The sequence below is a fragment of the Dermochelys coriacea genome, chromosome 7 (assembly GCF_009764565.3).
Source record: "Dermochelys coriacea isolate rDerCor1 chromosome 7, rDerCor1.pri.v4, whole genome shotgun sequence".
Taxonomy (NCBI): Eukaryota; Metazoa; Chordata; order Testudines; family Dermochelyidae; genus Dermochelys; species Dermochelys coriacea.
The window spans coordinates 109,533,729-109,558,354 of NC_050074.1; the positions used below are offsets into that span (position 1 = coordinate 109,533,729).

The 24,626-nt window shown below is 38.1% G+C and overlaps 1 protein-coding gene across 2 annotated transcripts in view; it reads right to left on the minus strand.

Moving 5' to 3' along the window:
- INPP5F (inositol polyphosphate-5-phosphatase F) overlaps positions 1 to 24,626 on the minus strand; it is a 101,085-nt gene that overhangs the window by 21,998 nt on the left and 54,461 nt on the right. The window contains exons 4-12 of one of the 2 annotated variants that reach the window (XM_038409560.2): positions 22,131 to 22,259; positions 14,450 to 14,617; positions 14,004 to 14,060; positions 11,074 to 11,272; positions 9,273 to 9,452; positions 5,808 to 5,875; positions 5,191 to 5,315; positions 3,900 to 3,977; positions 2,085 to 2,205 (exon numbers count right to left, since the gene is read on the minus strand). In XM_038409560.2, coding sequence (XP_038265488.1) covers positions 2,085 to 2,205; positions 3,900 to 3,977; positions 5,191 to 5,315; positions 5,808 to 5,875; positions 9,273 to 9,452; positions 11,074 to 11,272; positions 14,004 to 14,060; positions 14,450 to 14,617; positions 22,131 to 22,259 — 1,125 coding nt within the window. The remainder of the gene's footprint in view (positions 1 to 2,084; positions 2,206 to 3,899; positions 3,978 to 5,190; positions 5,316 to 5,807; positions 5,876 to 9,272; positions 9,453 to 11,073; positions 11,273 to 14,003; positions 14,061 to 14,449; positions 14,618 to 22,130; positions 22,260 to 24,626) is intronic. The other variant, XM_043519217.1, reaches the window with a different exon arrangement.

Sequence of the window (24,626 nt, forward strand, 5' to 3'; positions counted from 1 at the left end):
CCTGACCCCTGAAACCCTTCCACCTTGCAGGGTCCTAGAGCTGACGCTCCAGCCCAAGCCCGAATGCCTACACCACAATTAAACAGCCCCTTAGCCCAAGCCCCAAAAGCCAAAGTCAACTGGCATGGATCAGCTACAGGTTTTTAATTGCAGCGCAGACATATCCCAAGACTCAAACCTAAGATTTCTTGAAAGATTATCTTGCTTTGATTATTCGGAAGCAGAAGAGACCAAGAATCAGAGGCAAGATGCCAGAAGGAAAAATCAAAATCAATCACTGTTGTACAACCAGAATCATATGGTCAGGATTCCTTGCTGCAGATGACACTGGAACTTGGCAGCACCTATTTTCATAGTCAGATCAATTCATTCTTTATTTATAGGAAGGGCCAGCTTGCCTTTATCTCAAGCACATCACGGAGCTTCTTCATCTCTTCCTGCACTGCAATGTTGAATTTTCAAGGCTACTGTTAGGATATAGATATTCAGGCCTGTCTGGAAAGGCCTATACACTAAAAATGTAGGTGTATTCTTATCACTTAGCTAGTTATAGAGGTACAAAAGAGAATCAAAATCACTGACTGTATAAGGCCTTTTCTCACTGTGACAGTCTGAGGCCCTGTTCTTAGGCTAAGGCCTTTGGCTAAACAGCAGAGGCAGCCATAAGCTGGGAAGCGAATGCTAGTCACATTGAAATAAGGTGCTATTGGGCTGTTAGGAATACAATCCTGTCCTGATAGTGCCTATCACCTCCAGAGAAAGAAGTGCCTAGAAAATGTAAAAGGAAACTTAGTTTGATAGCATCCTGTCTGGCAAGAACTCATTTATCAATAGCTGGGATGTGAAATCCTCATTTCTGTGTTTGTTCTATCATTTTAGTCCCCATTTCCCTATTGTTTTGTTGTAGAATCTCTGTCTGGTTCTGTGATTGTTCCTGTCTGCTGTATAATTAATTTTGCTGGGTGTAAACTAATTAAGGTAGTGGGATAAAATTGGTTAAATAATCATGTTACAATATGTTAGGATTGGTTAGTTAAATTTCAGTAAAATGATTGGTTAAGGTATAGCTAAGCACAACTCAAGTTTTACTATGTAGTCTGCAGTCAATCATGAAGTAAGGGAGGGAAATGGGAACAGGGAATGGGGGTAGGGAAATTGGAATCATGTTTTGCTAAGAGAAGGAATAGGAACAGGGACACAAGTAAGGCTCTGTGGGGTCAGAGCTGGGAAGGGGGACACTAAGGAAGGAAACTGGAAACATGCTTGCTGGAAGTTCACCCCAATAAACATTGAATTGTTTGCACCTTTGGACTTTGGGTATTGTTGCTCTCTGTTCATGCGAGAAGGACCAGGGAAGTAAGCGGGTGAAGGAATAAGCCCCCTAACAGCTACGTGCACCATCATCTACTTAACATCCTTTTCAGGCAGAAGATATAACCAAGGTTGAGGTTCCAAAGAAGGAAGCAGATGATTGTTGAACTACAAGAAAGCTCCTTAATCATCTCCTTCTACTCCTATTTGGAAATGCCATCTCTGAAAGGGACAGATTCATTCCAGAAGAGATGATCTGTCAACTACCTGTTTAGGATTCCTGGAAAGATGGAGAATGATGGTCTCTCTATAGTCAAGGGGAATGATCTCTCAGGCATATCAAGCACTTAATATGCAGATTCATGGGATATTTTATTCTAAAGTGCCTGAAACTAAAATGCACCTCTGGACCTACTCATTTTTCTACCTATACCTAATTTTGTAAAAGAAAAAAGTATATGTAAGTGATAATCACTGCCTATGAACTAACAAAACTACAAATCTACATAATAAAACTGAGATAATAGTTCCGGTGCCCCTAATGCCAGTCTCTTCTCCTAAAAATTGTAAGGACATGCCTCCCAATCCAAGAACTATTCAGAAGTTTAAACATTTGGGGGGCATATGCACATTCCCAGTCTCCAGAAGATCCCGTTACCTTCATAACTTAACAAGTTCTAGGTTATTTTCACTCACAAAAATGCTGATTATCTTTTCATAAATAAAAAAAATCTAAGATATTTAGCACTTTAAAATTTACACGTCATACATGCCTGCTGTTCCATGACCACTCTTGCAATAGCAGCCTGGACTACATTGGTCCGATCCAGACAGTCCATACAGTTAACACGAAAAATTCCTTCTTGTTTACAAATCACACCAGCTTGATCAACCCTTTCAAAGGTGGTAAAAAACAGTAGTAATAAAATGTTTATTGAGAGATCTTAAATATAAAAGAACTGATCAGTCCATGCAAATAAAATAGAAAATTTAAGTTAGAAAACATGTTTCTACTAGACTAAACCATGGAATATTCATTCGGTTTCATTCAACATCCCAGCTACACTCCATTAGAACTGTGTGAAGTTTTTTAGACAAATAGTTTATTGACTGAAAAATGCACTTTGTCTACCTGAAGCTTCCTGCAAATTTGTCAAAAAGTTTCAAACTAAAAAGGAGGAACATACAAACCATTCATAGGAGGTGGTAGTGGTGGAGTCCACCTTAACTTTTAGCCCAGTGGTTAGGGCACCTGCCTGGGATGTGGGAGACCCAGACTCAATTCTCCCCTCTACTTGACATGGAAGCAGAAACCTGAACTTGGGTCTCTCGCATTACAGGAATGTGCCCTAACCACCAGGCTATAGTCACTCACTTTTTCTCTCTAGCCCAATGGATTATTCAAGTATTTTATAAATAGGAGAGAGAGAAACTCACCCCAGAATATCCCATAGTCTACTGGCTAAGGCACTCTCCTGCAGGTGGGGAGACCCATGTTCAAAATTCTGCTCCACATAAAGACAGAGGGGATGAACAGAACCCCAATCTCCCACAACCCCAGATGAGTGCCCTAACTATTTGGCTAACAGTTAGAAGGTGAGCACTGGCACCATCACTATCACCTCCACCCACGCTAGCCCTTTATTTCCTTTAACGTGAAAGACTGCAAGTTGCATTCAACCCAAAATTAAATTCATCAACTTTTTTGATTCATCAAAACTTTTTGGAATTTTCAGGTTGTTTGAGACAAACAAATTTTTTTTTTCAATTTTTCAGAACTACCAGCAAACTCAAGTCAGCCCAGCTGACATGAGCCCCCTTTTCAGAATAGCTACCTTCCCCTCCATTCCCCTTCACCCACATTTCTCCACCATTATCCTGAACATGCAAGGAAGCCCAATTTTAATAAAAATTCAATATTCTAGTACATGCACACAAATTTAATTATTTCATTTCTATATAAAAACAAACAATGCCAGCTTTAGATATCGCTAACATATAGGACAACCATTCACAAAATTTCCTAAATGTTGCAGAAAAACCATCTCCCAGACACCAGTGACAATCTGACAGCACACTTCATTTATTTACACACACCAATACAATGTAATGAACCATATACAATGTAATTCATGAAAGCCACATCTATCGTATCTCAAAATGCATAAATATGTAACCAATATACCTGGCTGGAGATCAAGGGTTTTCACTGGCTGTTCAGGGTAAGGTTGGAGCTCTACGGGTGGGGGAACTGTATGATATTTCATACATCATTTCTTTAGATTTTTTTTTTTTCAAACTAACAGTGAACCTCAGGGAAGGGACAATGTTATTGGGAGTTCTTTTGTTGTTAAAAGGGTAGAACCATAAGTAAAATACTTCACAACATTGATTCCAAGATGCTGATTTGCTAACCAGGAACTAATTTTTAAGACAGGTAAGACTGGAGGGAAAAGATAATCATTGGAGAAATGTAACGCCATAAAAATCCATCTAAAACAAACATTGTTTAAATTGTTTTTCCTCTACTCTTTCATTCAAATTTTTCTATAGACTTTTCATACCAGCCTGAGCATGCTAATACCTACCAACACCACTTCATATCAAGGATGATATCATGAATGGCATCAGTTAACGTTTGAACATTTTCGAACTTCATTCCTCTGCTAAAATAAAAAAGTTCACAAAAGTAAATTAAGTTTCAACTAGAAAAATGATGCAACACACACAAGTCAAGTACAGATGAATATAAACTGATATTTAGCTACAATTGAAGCAGAATTTATTCACAGTAGTTCTCGGGCAATGTACCAAGTTTATGAAAATCTCTTCAAATGTCAGTTGCAAATTAAACCATTTAAAAATATACATTGTAGCCATGCCTATCGTCCCTCCAGCCTCTCAAGAATTCTCTTTCGATGCATTCACCTATAAATGGGAGAGGATTTGGGGGGCAATTATAGTATGGTGCTAAAGTATGAACCAAAAGCAAAACAAAAGAGTGACAAATGATCAAATCTTTACATTCATGTCATTTTCATCCTGAGGGTGCTCAACAAGCCTGACAGACAATATATGTAGTGATCACATTACCTATCACCAGAATGCAGCCACCTCAGTACTGGAATGTAGTAGGCAATCTGCTCCAGCATCATCATAATAGGATTTAACATCCTCCTTGTGATCCCTGCCCTTCCCCAGCCATGTGAGCCAGAAAAGGGGACCAGAGGAGTTATCAATCAATCATATTTATTATGATGGCACTTGAGGGCCAACCAAGAACAGGATCACATTATGCTAGGCACTGTACAGAGTAGTAGACAGTCCCTGCCCTGAAGAACTTACAATTTAAATGGATAATACAGACAAAGGGTGCAGGGAATTCTATAACACAAAGGCAGAGCGAACAACGTGATGGCAGAAACAGTCATGTTATTTTCATGATTTTGGGAGGTGGGGATGGATTAATCCAGAGAGGATGAGCTAAATGGAAAGAAAAGGGAAGGGTAAGGAGGTGTTGAAGGGAACAGGGTTAGGGGGACAGAGCAGGGAAGGATAGGTTACATGGGGCAGGTGTGGAGTGAAGCTGAGTTGAAGAAACTGTGAGGAAAGAGGAAAAGGAGGATTGGAGCAAACAACCAAAACACTAATGATGCTTTTTGAAGCACCAAAACTCTCCAACAGAAAACAATGCCAAGCTAAGCTATGAAAAACCCAAGTTATATTACCTTCATTTACAAAAAATAATATTTCTCTCTCTCTCTCTCTCTGTGAAAGTCAATGCATTTCACACACTATTAGAAAATGGTTTCCCCTCCCCTCAACAACATCTCATTTTAGCAAATACTACAGATGATACATTTTAGAAAGCCCTCTTACCAGTGTTCATGGAAGTCAAAGGAAACGTAAGTGAGGTTTGAATTGTTGTATAGTAGCACTTGTTTAAGGTAAGCATCTCCAATAATCTTCTCTCGTCCAGTCTGATCCACCAAATTAATAATAACCTGTTCAAAAATTAATAATTTAATAGTTTGGTAATCTTAGTGAAGATACTTGCAGAATTACACTCTCTCTGGAAGGCAACATACAAAACAAATTACAAAAACATGAAACAGTTTAAAAAAAAAAAGTAAAGTAATTCCACTTAGCTTATCTAACACAAGGTTCTCTTCAGACACCATTTTTTCCCCCATTTTTGTTTTGGAACCCAAGTGATCGTGTTAACTGCTGTAGTTAATCTCATCTCCAATAAAAAACAAATGCTGATTTGACAAGCCCAATTAAAAAAAAAAAAAGTTACCAAAAAGGTGGGTTCAATTACTATTTCTGGAAATTGCTGTATAATTCAGCAATCAGGCGCTACATCTAAAGTTCTAATTTTTTATTGTCCTTTTAAGTACTCAGATTGTTTATGAAGTATTTTTAAACAATTCACACTAGTTAAGTTTAAGTAATAAATACATTCATAAAAGAAAAAGTGCCAGCCTAAAACACACCTGTTTCTTGTAAATTTTAAGTTGTTCTTCAAAGTGGGCACAGAAATAGGGTACAGTTTCCTTTTCACCTACAAAGTAGAAGGACACTGTGAAGAACTAATCATTTCCTTTCACTTGATTAATTTTTAAAGGTATTAATTCATATTCAGTTTCACATTATTAGGTACCTCGGATTAAGAAAACCGGCATGTGCATGCAGGTAGCATGATACATTCTACAGGATCATATTAATTCATTTTACCTTCCGAGGTCCAACATTGACACAGTGGAGATCCAATTAATGCTATGCCATATCACTACTGTGCTACTTACTTACCATCAAAGTGCAGATGGGAGTACCTTAAACTAAAACATTCTCTTTTATAACTTGGATGCAAGCTCATCTACTCTCTCCTTTTCTTATTTACAAACCTCTTCAACCTTTCTATGCCAGCTCCATAATTCAGATAAACCCCCTTCACCTCAGAACTATCTTAAATGTTTAAATAATCTTTTTAAAAGTATGCAGAGCTGGTTTAAGTATAAACATTAGAATAGGATAGCACAGAGCCTGCTAAAGAATAAAAAATTTCACAAACTGTCCAAGGCTGAAAGTAGACTATATTCTTAAAGATGTAATAGCACAGACTAGGAGAAACTATCTGGAATACATTTAACTAATGAGGTAAGATTTTATAGCTTTGACATTAAAACTGATCCTGACAGGTGCTATAACCTACCTATAAATCTTCAAAATTAATTGAAATCCTCTTCACATTCATTACCCACCAATTTTGCTAGGAATTCAGAAGCGCTGATCACCACAGTATTGAATTGCCCAGCCCCATGAACAAATGCCACACACAGAGTCTTTAGCATTTCAAACTGTTTTGATATGATTTTCAGGGGGGGGGATTTTCCTACATTCCCATTGCTCACTGCTTTTTCTCATCTTTAGTACAAATTCATTCATACTTTGCTCTTCTAGGATCTGGCAAGAGATCGCTTTTCAGCTATTTCAAGAGTTTTAGCAAACTCTCCACAAGACAGTTGAATTTGTTAGTGCTTTACAAAAACCTGAACCTGACAGGATGATGCTGGCAAAAATACTAATCTTCACTACCCTACTAACACAGCCAAAAGCTAAGCATTACCATAAATATATACCCTTACTTTTTGTTTTATGGTAGCATTAAGGACATGTCTAGACTGCCCTGCAGTTCAGACTCTGGAGGTACAAACAGCACTGTGCACCAAAATGCTATGCTGTAACTCCCCTGTGTGGATGCTGCAGCCACAAACTAAAAGGTTCCTATTTCAAATTAATGGAGTCTTGTCTGAAGAGAACTATGTTAATGTGAACTAGGAAACTTTGTTTGCATCCACAACATTTACATGGGGGGAGTTACAGTGCAACACTTTGGTGTCCACTGCTATTCATGCCCCTCCAGTCCAAACAGCAGGACAGGGTAGACATGTCCCTAGAGACCCAATCAGGATCAAGGTCCCATTCAGCTAGTGCAAACGTATAGAAAAAGACAATCCTCCCTTTAAGAGAAAGCACCTAAAACAAAATAAGAAAGTCTCTCTCCTGAAGAGTTTACAGTCTAACGTTAACTTTTAGTCCTAAATCAGCAACTAACTAAGTGCAGATTGTTCAAAATAGTCTGTAGTTATCAGAAATAGGAGATAGTAAATATCACACACATACAAATCCTAGTCTTGCTGAATTACATGCTTGTGTTGTGGTGGGTTTAATACCACATCAATGGACTTATGAGCCCTTTCTGTTACTCTGATGCTATGACAGCACTGTCAAAACACTTTTCCCTTTGAGTATTTTTCCCTTTGCAGTAATGAATATGCTGTACTCCTGGGGGAATTCTGCACCAAAAAATTAAAAGTTCTGCAAAACTCTGCATATTTTGTCAAAATAACGTAATATAATCACACCAGTTTGAATTATTTTGGTAATTTATTTCAAAATACCTATCAGCAAGCATGTCTGTAACAATACAGACAACAACAAAGATTCAGGAAATGTTTTTTGATAAATAGATTCCTTACTAGACATATTAATACAGAATTCTGAGTAATAATTCATTTTAAACTACAATACAGAACCGCATTTCCCACAGCCATCAGAAGCAGTGCAAAGGCTTGAGGGAGTCAGGGTAATAGAGGAGCTGAGGGAAAGGGAAGTAACTGCTGGGAAGGAGCCTGGGTGCTGGGTATGGGTGGGAAAAGTGTGGAACGGGTTTGGGGGGGGGGGGTTTGGCAGGGGGTGTTAGGGAGCTTCCTCCATGAAGACTCTGGCTGATCCCTAGCCTCTCCCATTCAGTCTGGCACATCTGCTCCTGTCCCCATGCGTCCTTCCACCCTCACTCAGACACCCAATCCCATGTGGCCCTGCACCTCCACTCTCATTCAGCTACTGCCCCAATCTGTCCTCCCTCATTAGTCCTTATGAACCCCAGTCTGTGAAACACACTCCCAAACAGCCCCATGTTCCCCACGCTGTCTCCCTCTATCCCTTCTCCTAACCTGGCCCGACAAGCACTGTGAAGAAGGCACAGTCAGTCTCTCTCTCTTCCCTATGATAGCTGGGGCTGGCCGGGAACCGCTGCTCTGTTCTATTGCCACAACACCCCCTGGTGGGTCAAAGGCAGAACTGCAGCAACTTTCCAGCAGAAGTTATTTTCTGCAGAGGACGGACAAAAAAATATGCATGGTCTATGAATTCTGCAGTGGCACAGAATTCCCCCAGACGTAACATTGGGATACAGAGCACTGGCAAATCTCAAACTTTTTGAATTTCATTCTGGAGAACAATCCAGAAGCCTGGGTGCTAATTTAAACTTGATGCCCATGACCAGCCCAGATTCTCTCCAACTCAGAAGTCTATTTTTTGTGCCATCTTAGTGGCAGAGAGAGAGAGAGAGACCCCAATTAGCATACTTCAAAATTGATGTAGCAGGAACTTCTTGGTTTCATTTAAATTTAGAAGTCTAGAAAATGCATGTCTCAGAACTCACTATAGTAAATTTACAATGTTGTACATTTTCATTCCTACCAGATTAGAGGAAATTCTTAAAAAGCAGAAGGAAGAATCTTGTCAGTCAACTCTGTGGTGTAAGTTTCATACTGCCTCTAAAGTCTTTAGCATTTCCATTTTCAAAGCAGACCAGAAGACCTGCCACTGCATAAAATAGTCTGGGGCATTAAAGAGGGGTGGAAGTGCATACAGTTATTTTGGGAACTCAATTATCCTCCTGTATCCGGGAGAAATGGGGACTCCTTAATCAAGTTTTGAGTTCAACTAAAAGACAGAAGTTATTTTAAATTGGACCAACTCACCATCATTACTTTTTTTTTTAAACTAAAAAAGTGTTGACCAGAGGTCAATAGAATAACAATTTTCCAAGTCAATTATTTAAAAAGTGATCTGGGTACGTTTTACAAGCTCTACAGATTACCAGTACTTACTCTTGTCCAGTCGTGGTCGTGGGTTGTACCTGTATCCAACCTGACTCCAGAACACTGGCACAGAGCCACGTGTTTGAATAAATGAGAGAGTATGATTATGGACATGAATCAATTGCTCTGTCTCCACATAATTTGCCACATTCCCATTTTTATCAACACCTCTTCGCTTATACCGCATCCCTAGAAGACAAAGAGAAAGATGATGATCAGTTTACTCAAGAAAGCTGTGAAATTTTTTAAAATTAATCCTAAATATGGATATTCCTCACCACCAAAAAAAGACTTTCAGAAGTGTACAGAAGTAAATTATGTGAAATACAAGACAAATCAACCAGGCTATCCCAAATGACAACACCACTGATATCTGGTTCCTTTTAAGGCTCCCCTCTCCCGTTTTATTTTAAATTTGGTAAAGATGGAACAAGGCTTTGGTTTTAGTCTTTATCCTCCCCTGCAACTATTCCCAAGGATTGCTTTTGTCTATACACCTGTACTGCAGCAGGATCTTAGCTGTAAGTAAAGTACTACCATTAGGACAGTACTTCCTGGACAAACCACAGTGATAATGTCACTTCGATAACCTCACTTTCATTCTTCCCTTCCCCTTCTATCCCTATACACTGTTGCAGTGGAGTGTTAATCTTGTTCCTACACTACTATGAAGGTAAGAGTCAACTTCTGATTTGAGAGTGTTGTGTGCTATTACTGGAGCAGCTCTATAACAGAAGTTTAACTATATGAAAAAAATTTAAGGGCTGTGGGTGGGGGATGACAGTTATTTATAGACTTGTGATAAGTAAACTGTGTGATTTAAAGTAATTAATCCATTACAAAAAGCATATAACCTTGATAGAGCAGATTTCTTTGAAATAAACATGTACACGCAAAACCTGAACACTAAAAACCCAAAATACTAAATTGAAAAAACTACAGATCATCTTTGACTGACAGATGCTCCAGTTTACAGAACAGTAATGAAGAAAGCTCCATGAGCAGCTTCAAGATTTGTAACATGGGCAGAATTGTTCATTAGCAAATGAAAGCAATTAAATTTCCATCTATATACTAGCTCTGTGCATTTTAAACATTTCTTACCGCTGTGGCTAGTATTTGTTTTTCCATCCATTGTCCTCTGATCTGATTGCCAAGTACAGTAGTTTGGAAAAGTTTATAATGGTTTACATCAGTATTCCAAAGGCAAGAAAGTTAGTAAGTTTGAGTAATTACATTCATATTAAGAAGGAAACTAGATTTATATAAAACATGGAAATGTAATTCCACAATATTAGAATAAGAATCAATCCCTGAAACGGCACTGAACTTCTGAACTACAGAGCATTAGCTAAACAATACTGTGCAGTGGCTGCATGGGGATGTCAGAAGGAGGTTATAGAGTAGCAGCCGTGTTAGTCTGTATTCGCAAAAAGAAAAAGGAGTATTTGTGGCACCTTAGAAACTAACAAATTTATTTGAGCATAAGCTTTCGTGAGCTACAGCTCACTTCATTGGATGCATTTGGTGGAGCAGTATCTAAACTTTAAATCACCACTTTCTCCTCAAAATTTCTAAGGCATCTAGAGGATGGCAAGGTCTAAAAACAAAGATTAAATCTATTTTTATGTACAGATTTGGAGGAATTAATTTTTTCCACAACATTTTAGGTAGTGTTTCAGTTGTTTCTCATTTATCGGTGAATTTTGGAGTGTGATTCTGGACTGTACCACGCAGCACTATTATTTTCAAAGTTTTATCCTTCACATCCCTTTTGGCATGGTTAATATCTCGGACACACTCTGCTTACCAGCTCTATGCCGACTTCGGCGCGAGATAAGCGCTACCAGAAATCGAGGGTGAATGTCATCTACACAAACTGACTCCTTAGGAGGCGTCTCTGGACTGCTTTTCTCATCATCAGATGCATCACTGTAATTAACTACAAGTTCTTCAATCTGTACAAATCCCTGAATGATGGGTATAATCCAGGAGTCCACTTCTGCGTTCTGTAAATTACAAAATATATATATATCTATATATCTATGCCAGTTTTAACAGTTACGCTAAACTACCTACAGAGGTTTCTGATATTGTTGCTATTTCTGCAGGTGTACTTGGTGTTACTCTGGCTTTTAGAGAAGTCTTCTCAAAACTCAGGTCCAATCCCACAAAAATTCCCAGAATCCCTGCCTCTCCATTTTGTATGAACACCTTTTTTGCCTTCTCTTCTGGTGGTGATGGTGCTTTTATTTTAATCAGCAGAACCAGAGAGTTGGGTTTTTTTGAGCGGGGAGAGGGTCTTTTTGGAGAGACTGGTGAAAAATAAAACCAAAGGAGCTCCCTTGGTGCATTACAATGTAACCTAAAAGTATCATCATATTGCTCACTATTAATTTTAAAAAGTTACGTTCTTTAAAGGATTTCATTTGTGTCTTACAGACAGCATGCAAATAATTTAAACTCTTCTTTTAAAAAAAAAGCCTGAACACTGACAGTTAACAGTCGAATTAAAACCAGTGTTCTGTCAAATGGAAGAGATCTGTTGGGTAAATAATATCGTTTCAGACAAGAAGCAAAGAGCCTTCTGTAATAATGTCAAATCAGAATATTCAGATTGGATTTTTTTTTAAACATTCACAATCAGTATCCCTGTTGTAATGCTGAAAGATTAAATTATCCTTGCTAAAAATGTCAGACCGGTACCAAAGTCTATTCATTTAAAAGTTTCCAGAAGGCTTTCAGAAAAGAAATCTCTCTCTTATCAGTCTTTTTAGGAGGGAGAAAGCAGTTCTTTCCTTCTTTGTGGAATTATCTTCTAGCTGCATTTTATGGTATATTGCTTTTTGTCTAGCTCATCAAAATCTCTTGTTCAAGTCACTTTCAAAATAGTGCAAGTAAAGAATCTTGCCATGATCAGGTGCACTATCGTGCCACAAGAATTACACATTCCGTTTATCTTTTTAAATTAGTTGCCATAAATGGAAGAAGTTCAGCAAATCAAATGCACAGAGATCAAAATTAATGTCAGAGACAACTGCTACTTCTATTTTGAAGAGCCTGACATATTTGTGGAAAGTCAGGCATCACACATGAAGCAATTAACCACACAGTATAAAAAATAACCAAAACGTTCAAATCTTAAATGATGCATATATGGTTTAGATTAGTTTCCCTTTATTTCTGTTTATCATTGTTTATATTTAACTTATTTATTCTAAATGTATACATAAAACAAGAAAATGTAATAAAGATGAGACATATACTATGCTTGATATTAATTGTATTCTCTAAAATAGTAGTCTCTAACTTGTGGTGAGCACCCCCTAGAAGGGCACGGAGGAATGTTGGGGGGGGGGGAAGGGGAAGCACGGCAGGATCTGGGCCAGTCCCCATGGGGAGGCAGAGACAGAGCACCACCCAGTCCTGCTCTGCCTCCAGCCCCACCCTGGCCCTGGCCCCAACCACAACTCCATCCCACCCCACCCCCAGCTGCAGCTCTGTCCCCTGCTCCGCCGTCAGCCCAGCTCTGGCCCCACCCGCAGCTCCACTCTGCCCCCTGCTTCACCTCCAGCCCAGCTCTGTCCTCATTCCCTCTCCACCCCTAGGCCAGGGCCACCTCCAGCCCTTCCCCAGTTCTGCCCCCAGTCCTGCCTTCAACCCAAGTTCCTCTGCTGAGCCAACTGTGCAGTAATGGAGGCAGGGAACAGACAGATTCCATTACTGGTAAAGGGTCAGGTGACAGGAAAAGTTTGGGCACCACTGCTCTAAAAGGAAGTCTCTACTGAAATGAGCTGTGAGTTGTCTCATAAATCATCAAGTTTCTTATTCCCCTACAAATTATCATCTGAATTTACCCCAAACTATCTTTTTTTTGGCTCAAAAACAGAAGCTGTCATATTTACAACTAATGGAAATATGAAACTAATTTTCTACATTTTTCATCTTGTAGACAAAACCTTTATATATTTAGGCCCTGGTCTTCCAATTCTCAACAAATGAGAAGACTCCCACAGAAAGATGACACATTTGATGGCCAAGTTTTATTTTTTTTTTAAAGCACAAATGACAGAAGACAAGTGTTAAACTTTTGTTTTGAAGTTTCTAGTGAGCCCAACTTGTTAGTTTTAACCTTTAAATGTTTGTGATATATTACACTATGTTCATCTATGAACTTGAAAATTTAGAAGACAGTCTTAATGAAGCATTTCTAATTCATATTTCTATTTAAGGAAAAGTTAAAGTGGCTTGTTTGCTGCTTTATCACTTATATATCAGCCATACATACTAACAAAAGCTCAGAATACTTTGATGCACAGTACCACTTTGTTACACTGAACAGTATTACTATTACTTAGTTGTATTACTATAGCACAAAGGAGCCCTCGTCACGGATCAGGACGCCACTGTGCTAAGTATTGCACAGACATTGCCAATCTGGCAGCCAGCCAGCCAGGGAAAGAGGCACCCCTATATTGCCAACGTGCTGGAAGTCCTCTCAAGTCCCCTCCAGGCAGGCCGACAAGATGCTGGGGAGCCCAGCCTATGAACTACCAGGAAAACAAGCAGGTTTCTGTGGCAAGTTTAGTTAAAATCAACATAATCCTGCAGAATATTTCCATTGCAACAACCCTGCATTTTCCTTTGGACAATTATGTTGGAAAATTTCTGACCACCTCTATTAAATAGTGCTCAGCTTTAACAAATTTAAGATGCACTTTTTAGAAAACAATTACTCACATCAGTATTGATGAGATCTTGAATCATGTGTTTGTTCCAAAAGAATCTGTCATCAACCTGTAAGAGAATAAAATGGCAGTATTTTAAACCAGGTTTTTCAGAGCCTCTTAGTAAAGACACAGATGTGATCCCGAACATGAATTAGCTACCCAATTACTCCAACTGGTTATCCAACCCTTCACTGCTCACTTTTATTTATTTATTTATTTATTTATTTATTTAAATCCAAAACATTTTGACAGACCTCAGACCAAGACATGTACTTGGTAGTTTTTAATTTTGTTTTCATTATGTAGAAGCCTAATGTAGGGCCAGTAGATATTTTAATACCAGCTGATGATCTGGCCTTTAAAAGTTTCAAAATCAATACCATTAGGACTCAGAACAAATATAAGATGTTGAAAAACACAGACTGGGCAGCCCTCTTCTGACATATAAATACTTACTTTCCTCCACAGCGACACGTTAGTCTTCTCACATGAGCTTTGCTTCTGGACAGAATTTGTTAAGTCATAAGTCAGACTGTAGTAAAAGGAGTCTGAATCCATGAACATTTTGAAGAGTTCTTCTAATAACCTCCTCTCCAGTTTCTCCTTCTCCTTACTTTCTTTTATCTGCAAGACAGAAGAATATTACCACCTTTTTAGTGGAGCTAAATAAAAACTAGGTAAGGACACTTGCAGACCAGCATGCACACACTAACGAAAGCAAATTTTCCTGATGAAGAGGCCCATGTAGATGTAGGCAAGATCAAATTTAATATAGAATAAAGTAGTTGTAGTAGATTCTTAGAGATGCTGGGCACAAACGCAACTTTCCTTTTGCATCATGTATGGGAAAGCATTTTGCCAAGAACAGTATCCAGAAGGTGGTGCAAGCATGAACAAATTTTATAGATAGTTTGGGGGGAATTTTATGAAAACTATTGGCCTAACAAAATGTTTTACTAAAATTACACAGGTTTATTCAATTTTACTTCATTCAAGATTTCAACTTACTGAATATTCCCATGGAGATTTCAATCTAGAATTGAAAACTAATAGAAGAATTTTGCTAGAGTAAAGTCTTTCTCTGAGAAGATTTGAGTTTCAAGTCTTCTTTTTAACTCCAACACTATGACGACACAACCACAGGCACTTATCAAGCAAGCAGTCACAGTCACAGCTATAAAAGTTAGGGATCTCATCTGAAATTATTTTGGTGATTTAAGCTATTTTATTAGGGATTCTTCAGAAAGATGTTCAAAGACAAAACTGACTGAGGGAGAGAGATGCTTGTGAAAGATTCTTCCTCCCATGATCATGAGCAGAACAAAAATAAAGGGATAGGATGGATAAGCATCTCTTGCACTTAGAAAGGCCTTGTTGCTACAGCAAACTGCTGCAGATGCTGAGGTAATATTATATAGCTGTCTGTAATAAAACCAGCAAATTAGTAAATTAAAATGCTCTATGCCCCTTGGAGATTTATTCAGCAAAGCTAAACTGGATTCTGAGCCAAAGTGTGAATCATTCCACAAAGTTGATTCCAACATATTTCAGCTCAAATGAAAAAGTTCTAGAAATGCATCACAAGGTAAATTCCTAACAATTCCTATTATTGTCTTTGTAAGAGAGGAATGCTACTCTCATCTGGGTGCTGTGTGTTTTTGGGCAGTGTGGCCACAAAGGCAAATAGTCTAGGGAGGGAGAACAAATTGTGCTAAAAACTATCTTGAACATGAGGAAGCAGTTTCCAGCTGAGGTCCTTAAATCATGAAGAAACAGATGAGTTTAGGGCCACACATAACAACCATCTTTCTCTCTTACTACATAGTTCCCTAAGCCATGCAGAAGCAGTAGATGGTAACTATCTCCACTTCAGTCTCTTCTGCCCACACTTAGAAAAGGACCAGTTGAGCAAGCCACTCATTTTGCTACCTTGAATTGCCAACCAAGTCTCTCTTGCTGCCTCCCATTCTCATTTTAAGGACAGCAGACAAGAAATCCACTGAACCCCATCTTGTAAGAAGGGAATGTCCAGAAAAACAGTAGCAAGGCAAAACAGCAAGTGGACAATCTTGGTGATGGCAAGAAATTGGACATTTTAATTATCTGATACACAGAACACAAATGTGGCATCTAGCCAAACTGAAATTATAGGGTCACTTGCACTAGCGCAGAGTCATACATGGGGTCTTGCATGTGCGAAAGAGTTAGAAGTTATTGAATGAAATTTTTTCATGATTTACACTTATCAATAACCAGTGCTCTTCAGATATTAGTCCTATGCAAAAATGGAAATTTGGTATTTTCAATCACACTTTTCTAGGGCAAACATCTGACAAAGTCCACAATTTTACTGTACTCCAGAAATAAATGTTTTGAAGTAGATTATTTTTAAATATTGTGAAGTAGGTGGTGGCTTTTAAATACCATACAAGGCCATCAATAGACGTGGCCCACATCATTATTGATCTTGATGACATCTTCATCACCTGGGCCCATGGAAAAGAAGCCCTTGAGGAATTCCACCATGATTTCACACTCAACCTCAGCCTGGACCAGACCACACAAGAGATCCACTTCCTGGACACTACTGTGCTAATAAGCGATGGTCACATAAACACCACCCTATACCGGAAACATACTGACCGCTATGCCTACCTACATGCCTCCAGCTTTCATCCGGACCACACCACACGATTCACTGTCTACAACCAAGCTCTAAGATACAACCGCATTTGCTCCAACCCCTCAGACAGAGAAACACCTACAAGATCTCTATTAAGCATTCTTACAACTACAATACCCACCTGCTGAGTGAAGAAACAGATTGACAGAGCCAGAAGAGTACCCAGAAGTTACCTACTACAGGACAGGCTCAACAAAGAAAACAGAACGCCACTAGCCATCACTTTCAGCGGCCAACTAAAACCTCTCCAGAGCATCATCAAGGATCTACAACCTATCCTGAAGGACGGCCCATCACTCTCACAGATCTTGGGAGACAGGCCAGTCCTTGCTTACAGACAGCCCCCCAACCCGAAGCAAATACTCACCAGCAACCACACAACAAAAACACTAACCCAGGAACCTATCCTTGCAACAAAGCCCGTTGCCAACTGTGTCCACATATCCATTCAGGGGACACCATCATAGGGCCTAATCACATCAGCCACACTATCAGGGGCTCGTTCATCTGAACATCTACCAATGTGATATATGCCATCGTGTGCCAGCAATGCCCCTCTGCCATGTACATTGGCCAAACCAGACAGACAGTCTCTATGTAAAAGAATAAATGGACACAAATCAGACATCAGGAATTATAACATTCAAAAACTAGGCAGAGAACACTTCTATCTCTCTGGTTACTCGATTACAGACCTAAAAGTTGCAATTCTTCAACAAAAAAACTTCAAAAACAGACTCCAACGAGAAACTGCTGAATTGGAATGAATTGGCAAACTGGATACAATTAACTCAGGCTTGAATAAAGACTGGGAGTGGATGCGTCATTACACAAAGTAAAACTATTTCCCCATGTTTATTTTTCCCCTGTACTGTTCCTCACACATTTTTGTCAACTGCTAGAAATGGCCCACATTAATCATCACTATAAAAGGTTTTTTGTTTTGTTTTTTCTTTCCTGCTGGTAATAGCTCACCTTACCCGATAGCTCTCGTTACAGTGTGTATGGTAACCACCCATTGTTTCATGTTCTCAGTATATATAAAATCTCCCCACTGTATTTTCCACTGTATGCATCCAATGAAGTGAGCTGTAGCTCACGAAACTTATGCTCAAATAAATTTGTTAGTCTCTAAGGTGCCACAAGTACTCCTTATTATTGATGTACATCTTTACATTTTGGTTCTTCTAAACATTTAAACGCAATATTAACACCTAGGCTTATAAACACACACATTTTTATTAAGTTACTCACAGAAACAGAGAGCAGGACTTAAAACACTGAACATACAACTTAGTAGATATACTTTACCAGTAGAATCTCACCTTCAGTTGAAAGTTAGTGCTAAGCAAGGGGCTGAAACTCTCCCCCTTGAGTGTTTCAGCCAATTAAGTCAGACTGAGCTCTGGGAGTGGGGGTGTGAAACGCTGTGAATTCCCCCCCCCCCCCACACACACACACACACACACACACTGCCCTTTGCTATAGCCATTCTGAGCAATGCGACCTTCAACAAGAAGGAAGTGGAGATTTACTTCCATGACTAATTAAATATATTTGCTGCTGACTGGATGTGGGGAATGGCTGCAAGAGAGGAGAGGACAAACTACAAAAGAGTTGCCCGATTTTTACACTGGAGATTATAAAGTGTTTTCTAATGACCAATCAAGCTATCACCATCACCTTCAATTAGATTAGCAGCTAAAAGACTCAAAATAAAATTATTTATCACCCCTCTCAAAGACAAAAATGTGAAATTAAAAGGAAAAAAAATGAATTCATGTAAGAAAGCTGCTTGCCAGAGACTATGGAAGCTCTAGGATAGGTGCAGCTTGGATATGGTTTCAGGAGAGAAGACAATCGCTTGTCACCTTAACAGGTAGTATACCCAGGGAAAGAAAGTCAAGAAAATGACTGAAGAAATGTCTTATCCTGTAATTAGGCTTGGCAGAATTTTATTTTCAGTGTATTATAATTTTGACACTAAAATGTTTATTTTAAGCTTTTTTATTTATCAAATTAAGTTTTCCCAGTTCCTGGAAATTATGGGGGTCAGATAATTATTTAATCATAGTAGACTTAAGAAGTTAAAGCTTCATAAGTGTTTAAACACAAACCGTTAACATCAAATGTCAAAGGAAATATCCTTACATCAAACATTAGTAAGTTCTCAAGCTGCATTTTTCTTACTTTGCCTACCTGTAAATTGCAGTCATCTATGGGACTTTTTTTTTGTTTGTGTGTATAGTAAAATCAACATTTACCAATACAAAAATCTAATCTTTCCAAGCCTACCTATAATTGTGACACTGAAGTCTTGGGCCCTAATGCATGTGATCATTGAGGTAAATTAAATGCAACACTTGTATGTCTTGTTTAGAAATGCTCTTCCCTTTTACTGATTCACTGCTTGCTACTGCTCCCCCCCACGCACTCGCACTCGCTCTCGCTCTCTCACACACACGAGTTTCTTACCCCCACTTCCCTCCACGTCACTCTCAGTCCTTCCCTCCCTCTATCTCTGGGTTTGATACCGTCACACATCACCATAGTATCCAAGCATCTTCCATATAAAACGAACAGCAGTAAAAGCCCTCGGAGATTTCATGGAATTCCCCCTCATCTTCTCCTCACTCCCCATTCCTTTGGCTTTCAGTTTAGGTATTCCACTCCTACCATCCCCTGCCCAACCCCACCTCCAACTTTTTTTTTTCCATTGTGGAACTAACTCAAGGCTTGCAAACCACTATTTAGTATATTATAAACCTTCTCCTCCTCCCCATCCCTTTTTCTTTTCTTGTCTATTTAGATTGGCCATGAGTAAATTTACGCTGGAAATTAGAAAACTGTTTCTAACCATCAACAGAGTGAGGTTTTGGAACAGTCTTCCAATAGGAGTAGTGAGGGCATGAAAGCTAACCAGTTTTAAGATGAAACTTAAAATGTTTATGAACAGGATCATATAACATGGTTGCCTGCGATAGCAGGGGACTGAACTGGATGATCCAGGAGCTCCCTTGCAGTCCTATGTTCTTATTGTTAACTATCTGGGGCAACAGGGCGCAAGCTATTGGGGCTACCAGGTACTACAGCAATACAAAACTTATAATATTTAAAGTATATCCCAATCAGTATCAAGAACGACAAGTGTATTAAAAATACATATTTAACTTTACTGGAAAAAATGCACAAGGGAGGAAAAGGCAGAGGACATTGATAGATAAAATGCCATGATATAAAGCTATGATTGTTTATCAAATGTCTTCAGAAATAAACTTTTTAAAGAGGTTTGCATTATAAAAGCAAACACTGTCAACTCATCTGTTCTTTGATGAAACATTTCTCTATTTCACATGTGACAACTGTTTAACTTAGATATCATCCATGAATCAACCTGTTCTCCACTGGTGCCTCAAAAATGCAAACCCTCAAAAATATCAAGCACATTCTTTTCAAAAGCATAATTTGCCACAAGGAAAATCTTCCTAGAGATCACACTCAAAACATCAAGTCTTTTATGAAGAGTCTCTTCTATTATTTGCTCTTTACGTATTGTTACCATCAATAACTGGCTGATTACATTATCAAGCTTCAAAGTGCTAACACCTTGTTCAAAAAAAGTGATAAAAAACCAACTCCAGAGATTCAAGAGCCAAACCAAAATCTTTTATAGAAGAAAAAAGTGGCTTTGGGGTACTTGTATGAAACAGAGAACACATACCGTAAGTTTAAAAAAAAAAAAACCTAAATATTGATTCAAGATTAAGCCTCCGTCTAGTTTCCCTAAAAAATGTTGAATGTGTATATACACACTTCATTACAGGATAGAAATCAACAGAACATTCTTTGTAGCACTATCTCTATGAGAGTTTAACATCAGCATCAGCCTAAAAGCATATGTCCAACTATCACAAAACATTGTTCTGCAATCTCCTCAAATATAAAAAAAAAGAAAGCACCTGTTTTTAAAATCAAAAGTTTTCAAGTTATCAACATTTATCAGTTAACATGCAAGGACACGGACACACCTACCACAAATACATAGGGGACCCTCCCTTTAAGTCAATCCTATCGTCTGGGTTCTATGGAAGGATCCCAACATTTAGGAAGAATTACTGGGAGAAACCACAAACCAGCCAGGTCAGATTGCAGAGATCTTGCAATAAACAACAGGTGATTACAAAAATAAATGCATTAACCACCATGCTGTCCCTTTAACTTTTAAAGTTATTTAAAAGCATAAAGAGGATATTTTACTGTGTGTGATGTCACAGACTGCTTTTAAAAAAAGTCTCAAAACTAATTCACCACTGTTTTTTTTTCCTATTCCAGTCAGGATTTAAAAACAAAAACTAAAAAAGCACCAGATACAACCGTGGATGTAGAAATACAGTTTTAGTAGATCATGGGGATCTAGAAAAGGGTTCTGAAGTGCTGAAATTAGTGAAACTAGCTTGTTTGTATAGCAAACAGTACGTCCACATGTGCTACTGTTTGTTAGATTTAGCTCCTCAGTGTCACTTCAGGATTTCTTTCTACAGAGTTTGGAGAAACCTTCATCTCTCATCCACTAGGTACACAAATCCAAAAATAATTTGAAGTGTTTGTATTCTTTTCAGGCTCCTTTCAAGTGAAAAGCTGAATTGTTTTTCTACTTTGCTGGAAACTGAATTCCTGAAATGAATTAGGCAATATCTGTGTATATAAAATCTCCCCACTATATTTTCCACTACATGCATCCGATGAAGTGAGCTGTTGCTCACAAAAGCTTATGCTCAAATAAATGTGTTAGTCTCTAAGGTGCCACAAGTACTCCTTTTCTTTTTGCAATATCTACAGACCTCTGCTCTGTTCCATCATTCCCTCATGGATTTTGTTTCAAGATGGGGACTTTATGACTAGGGTTATAAGATAGAAGAATGTTTTGTATGCACAATTTTTCTCTTTATTACAGTGTTAGCAACTAGTATTGTTTTATAAAGATGAAAAATATCTCTATTAACTCCATTTCACCAGGAGAAGCCTTCAAATGTACTTTCCATTTTAACTGAATATAATTCTGTAACAGTTAAACATTTAATGCTATGGCCCCACCTTCTGAAAATCTGTATTATATATCAGCAAATGAATGAGCACGAGGACTAAAATGAAACACTCAGGATGGAAGTCAACTTGTTCTCTTTGTGTTACATACTACATAATTCTAGGTCATTTACTGGTTTTCTTTACAGAGTGTATTATGACAGGTTTCAGAGTAGCAGCCGTGTTAGTCTGTATTCGCAAAAAGAAAAGGAGTACTTGTGGCACCTTAGAGACTAACGCATTTATTTGAGCACAAGCTTTCGTGAGCTACAAGAGTGTATTATGTTACTCTGGTTATCCACCACAGCCTTCAAATCACTAAATCAAAAATGCTTTGAAAAAAAAATCACAAATAAAATAGTAAATCCTCACCTTCTTTTTATTTGATGCAGATACATTTGATTTAATTTGAGTAAAGGTCTTCAGTAGAAATTTAGAGTCATCTGGAGACTGTGTAATCTTCTCTGTCTTATTTATCCCAAAGTGATGCTTTTTACAGAACTAAATAAATAAAAATACTGTGTCAGTTAAAGTTGATACTTAACATTTGTCCCAACAGCAATTTTTATTTATAAATAAAATTTAAATAAAAATTAGATTTCACTAATGTACTTAGACTCTCAGTAAGATTAAAAATAAGGCTAGTATCTTCATCAGATTAAATACAAGTTCAACAATAAGAAGTATTTACATCTTTCCATCTACTTCTTGCTGTATTAACTACATGCTTTAATGTGTCACCGCCATAACTACTTATTCCCATAATAAAAAAGGTGACACACATCAAACCAAGTATTTTGACATGTACAGTACAAGCATGATCCCCCAAAGAATGCCTGTCAATACTGAACTGACACTAAACAATACAAACATGGATCATAAAAAGCTCTGTTAATTGTTTTGCTAGTCTTTGGAAGTCAGACTGACATTTTAAATTGCTGAATAAATTCTTTTTTAAAAGAGGGAATTCCTGGTTAATAGCAGTACTTCCATAGATAATTCTGCAAGATTCAAGTCATTCACTCCTAAACTCAATCTTACTTACTTATTACCATACAGTGCATAATTCTACAGTTCTGTCCTAATTTCTCTTGTGTTAGATAAAACAGAAGCCACTGTTTTCCTGTTAAGTGCATTCACCTTTTCAAATTGTGTCTTCAGAAAATACTTCAGATTGTCTTATTTTTAAAATGATAAAGTTAAAGAACTGTGAATACAATACATGAGAGTTTCATTTTCAATTTATACACAAATATTTTTAATCCTAAAATACCAATGTGTATCAGTAAGGAGAGGAATTACACTTATGGAACCTTGAACACCTTGGTTCTTTCATCCACTACTGAACCGTTCTAAGGCACTCTTTCCCCCCCCCCCGCCCCCGTGGAGAGATCAATGTCACATTCTTCTTGCCTTTGTAGTTTAAGGAATAATGCCACTGCCACTCGTGATGGGTTAGTCAGAGCAAGCAGCATACTGGTCAATAGTGCGGAATCTGTTCCTGTAGACCGAAGAGGCAGAGCACGCAGTACACAAACCGTTGAAAGATGGCGCCAAAAATGCAGACAGAAGCACAGGGATTGCTGGGATGCAAAGCAATGCATCACAGGGCACTGGGATAGAACAGGATGCCCCGCAACCCCCTCCGCCTTCCCACAACTCTTAGAGCATCTCTTCCTCTTCTGCTGCTATGGGACAGCTTTCCAGAGTTCACCACTCTGAATACCGCTGCAAGTGCCACAAGTGTGAACATGCTATTGCACAGGGAGCTGACAGTGTGAACACACAACAGTGGTTTCTCTTCAGCGCTCGCTGAGAGGTGCTGTAACTCTGCCAGTGTAGACATACCCTTAATACTTTATACATTTATGTCTGACAGTTACGACTGAATCAAAGGCTTACAAAATTTGTTTATTTTGCAGAACATAAATTCATCATCTGTTAATTGTCATTCGTGCACTAATTAATTATTCGTGCTACAAGTCAGAATGAAATCACTAAACCTCAGATTATTTCAGATAATTGTTATTGTACTGTACACAACTTTTTATAGAAATCCAAATTTAAACATCGGGAAGGCCAAAAACAAGTTTTCATAACTAGATATGAGAGCAATATCACTAATTCAAGTAGGAACATAAAAACAATAGTTTAATTTCCAGTTGACATAAACCACTTTGCTGTTCAGTGAATAGTGACCTCTGCCAAATGAAAACCGTCCTAAATATGAAAGACTCCATATATTTAATTGAGCCATCCATCCAGCCACTTTGTTTAAAAACAAATAATAGTAATAATAATAATTCTGGTCCTGTTTATGTAGACTAGGATTTGTAAAATTCAGTAAATTTGTGTCTTTTCAGGGATTTTCTGATAGTTAGCAATTAGTTATTTCCATAATAATATTTCCATAACAAACAAGTTATTCTTGTTTAGAATAGAAGTAAATAATGTGATCATCTTAATTTCATTAAGGAGAAAAAAGACTACAGAGTTTTATTAGTAATCTTCAAGTCTCAACTACAGATTACCAAGAAACCGAATAAGCTATATAGATTCCTTGACAATTATCTGGGTGTTTTCTTCCACAAATTTTTGTGACAGAAGAGTGAAAATTTGATTGATGAGTGATTATTAATAGTATAGTTACCAGATACTATCCTAGTAAGAAGTTTGTCAACACTGGACGCACATATTCATGCAGTTCTATTCCTATTGCTGCATAACTTGCTATAAGAAGCTGGGAGGCAGGAGCTAATACTGCTGTAGAAGTAGCACACTCAGACCCTAACAATGGGGTCTGACAGAGAGCTTTGCCACACAGCAGCAACTTTCCAGAACTGTTGAATGAATAATGCTTTAAAAAAT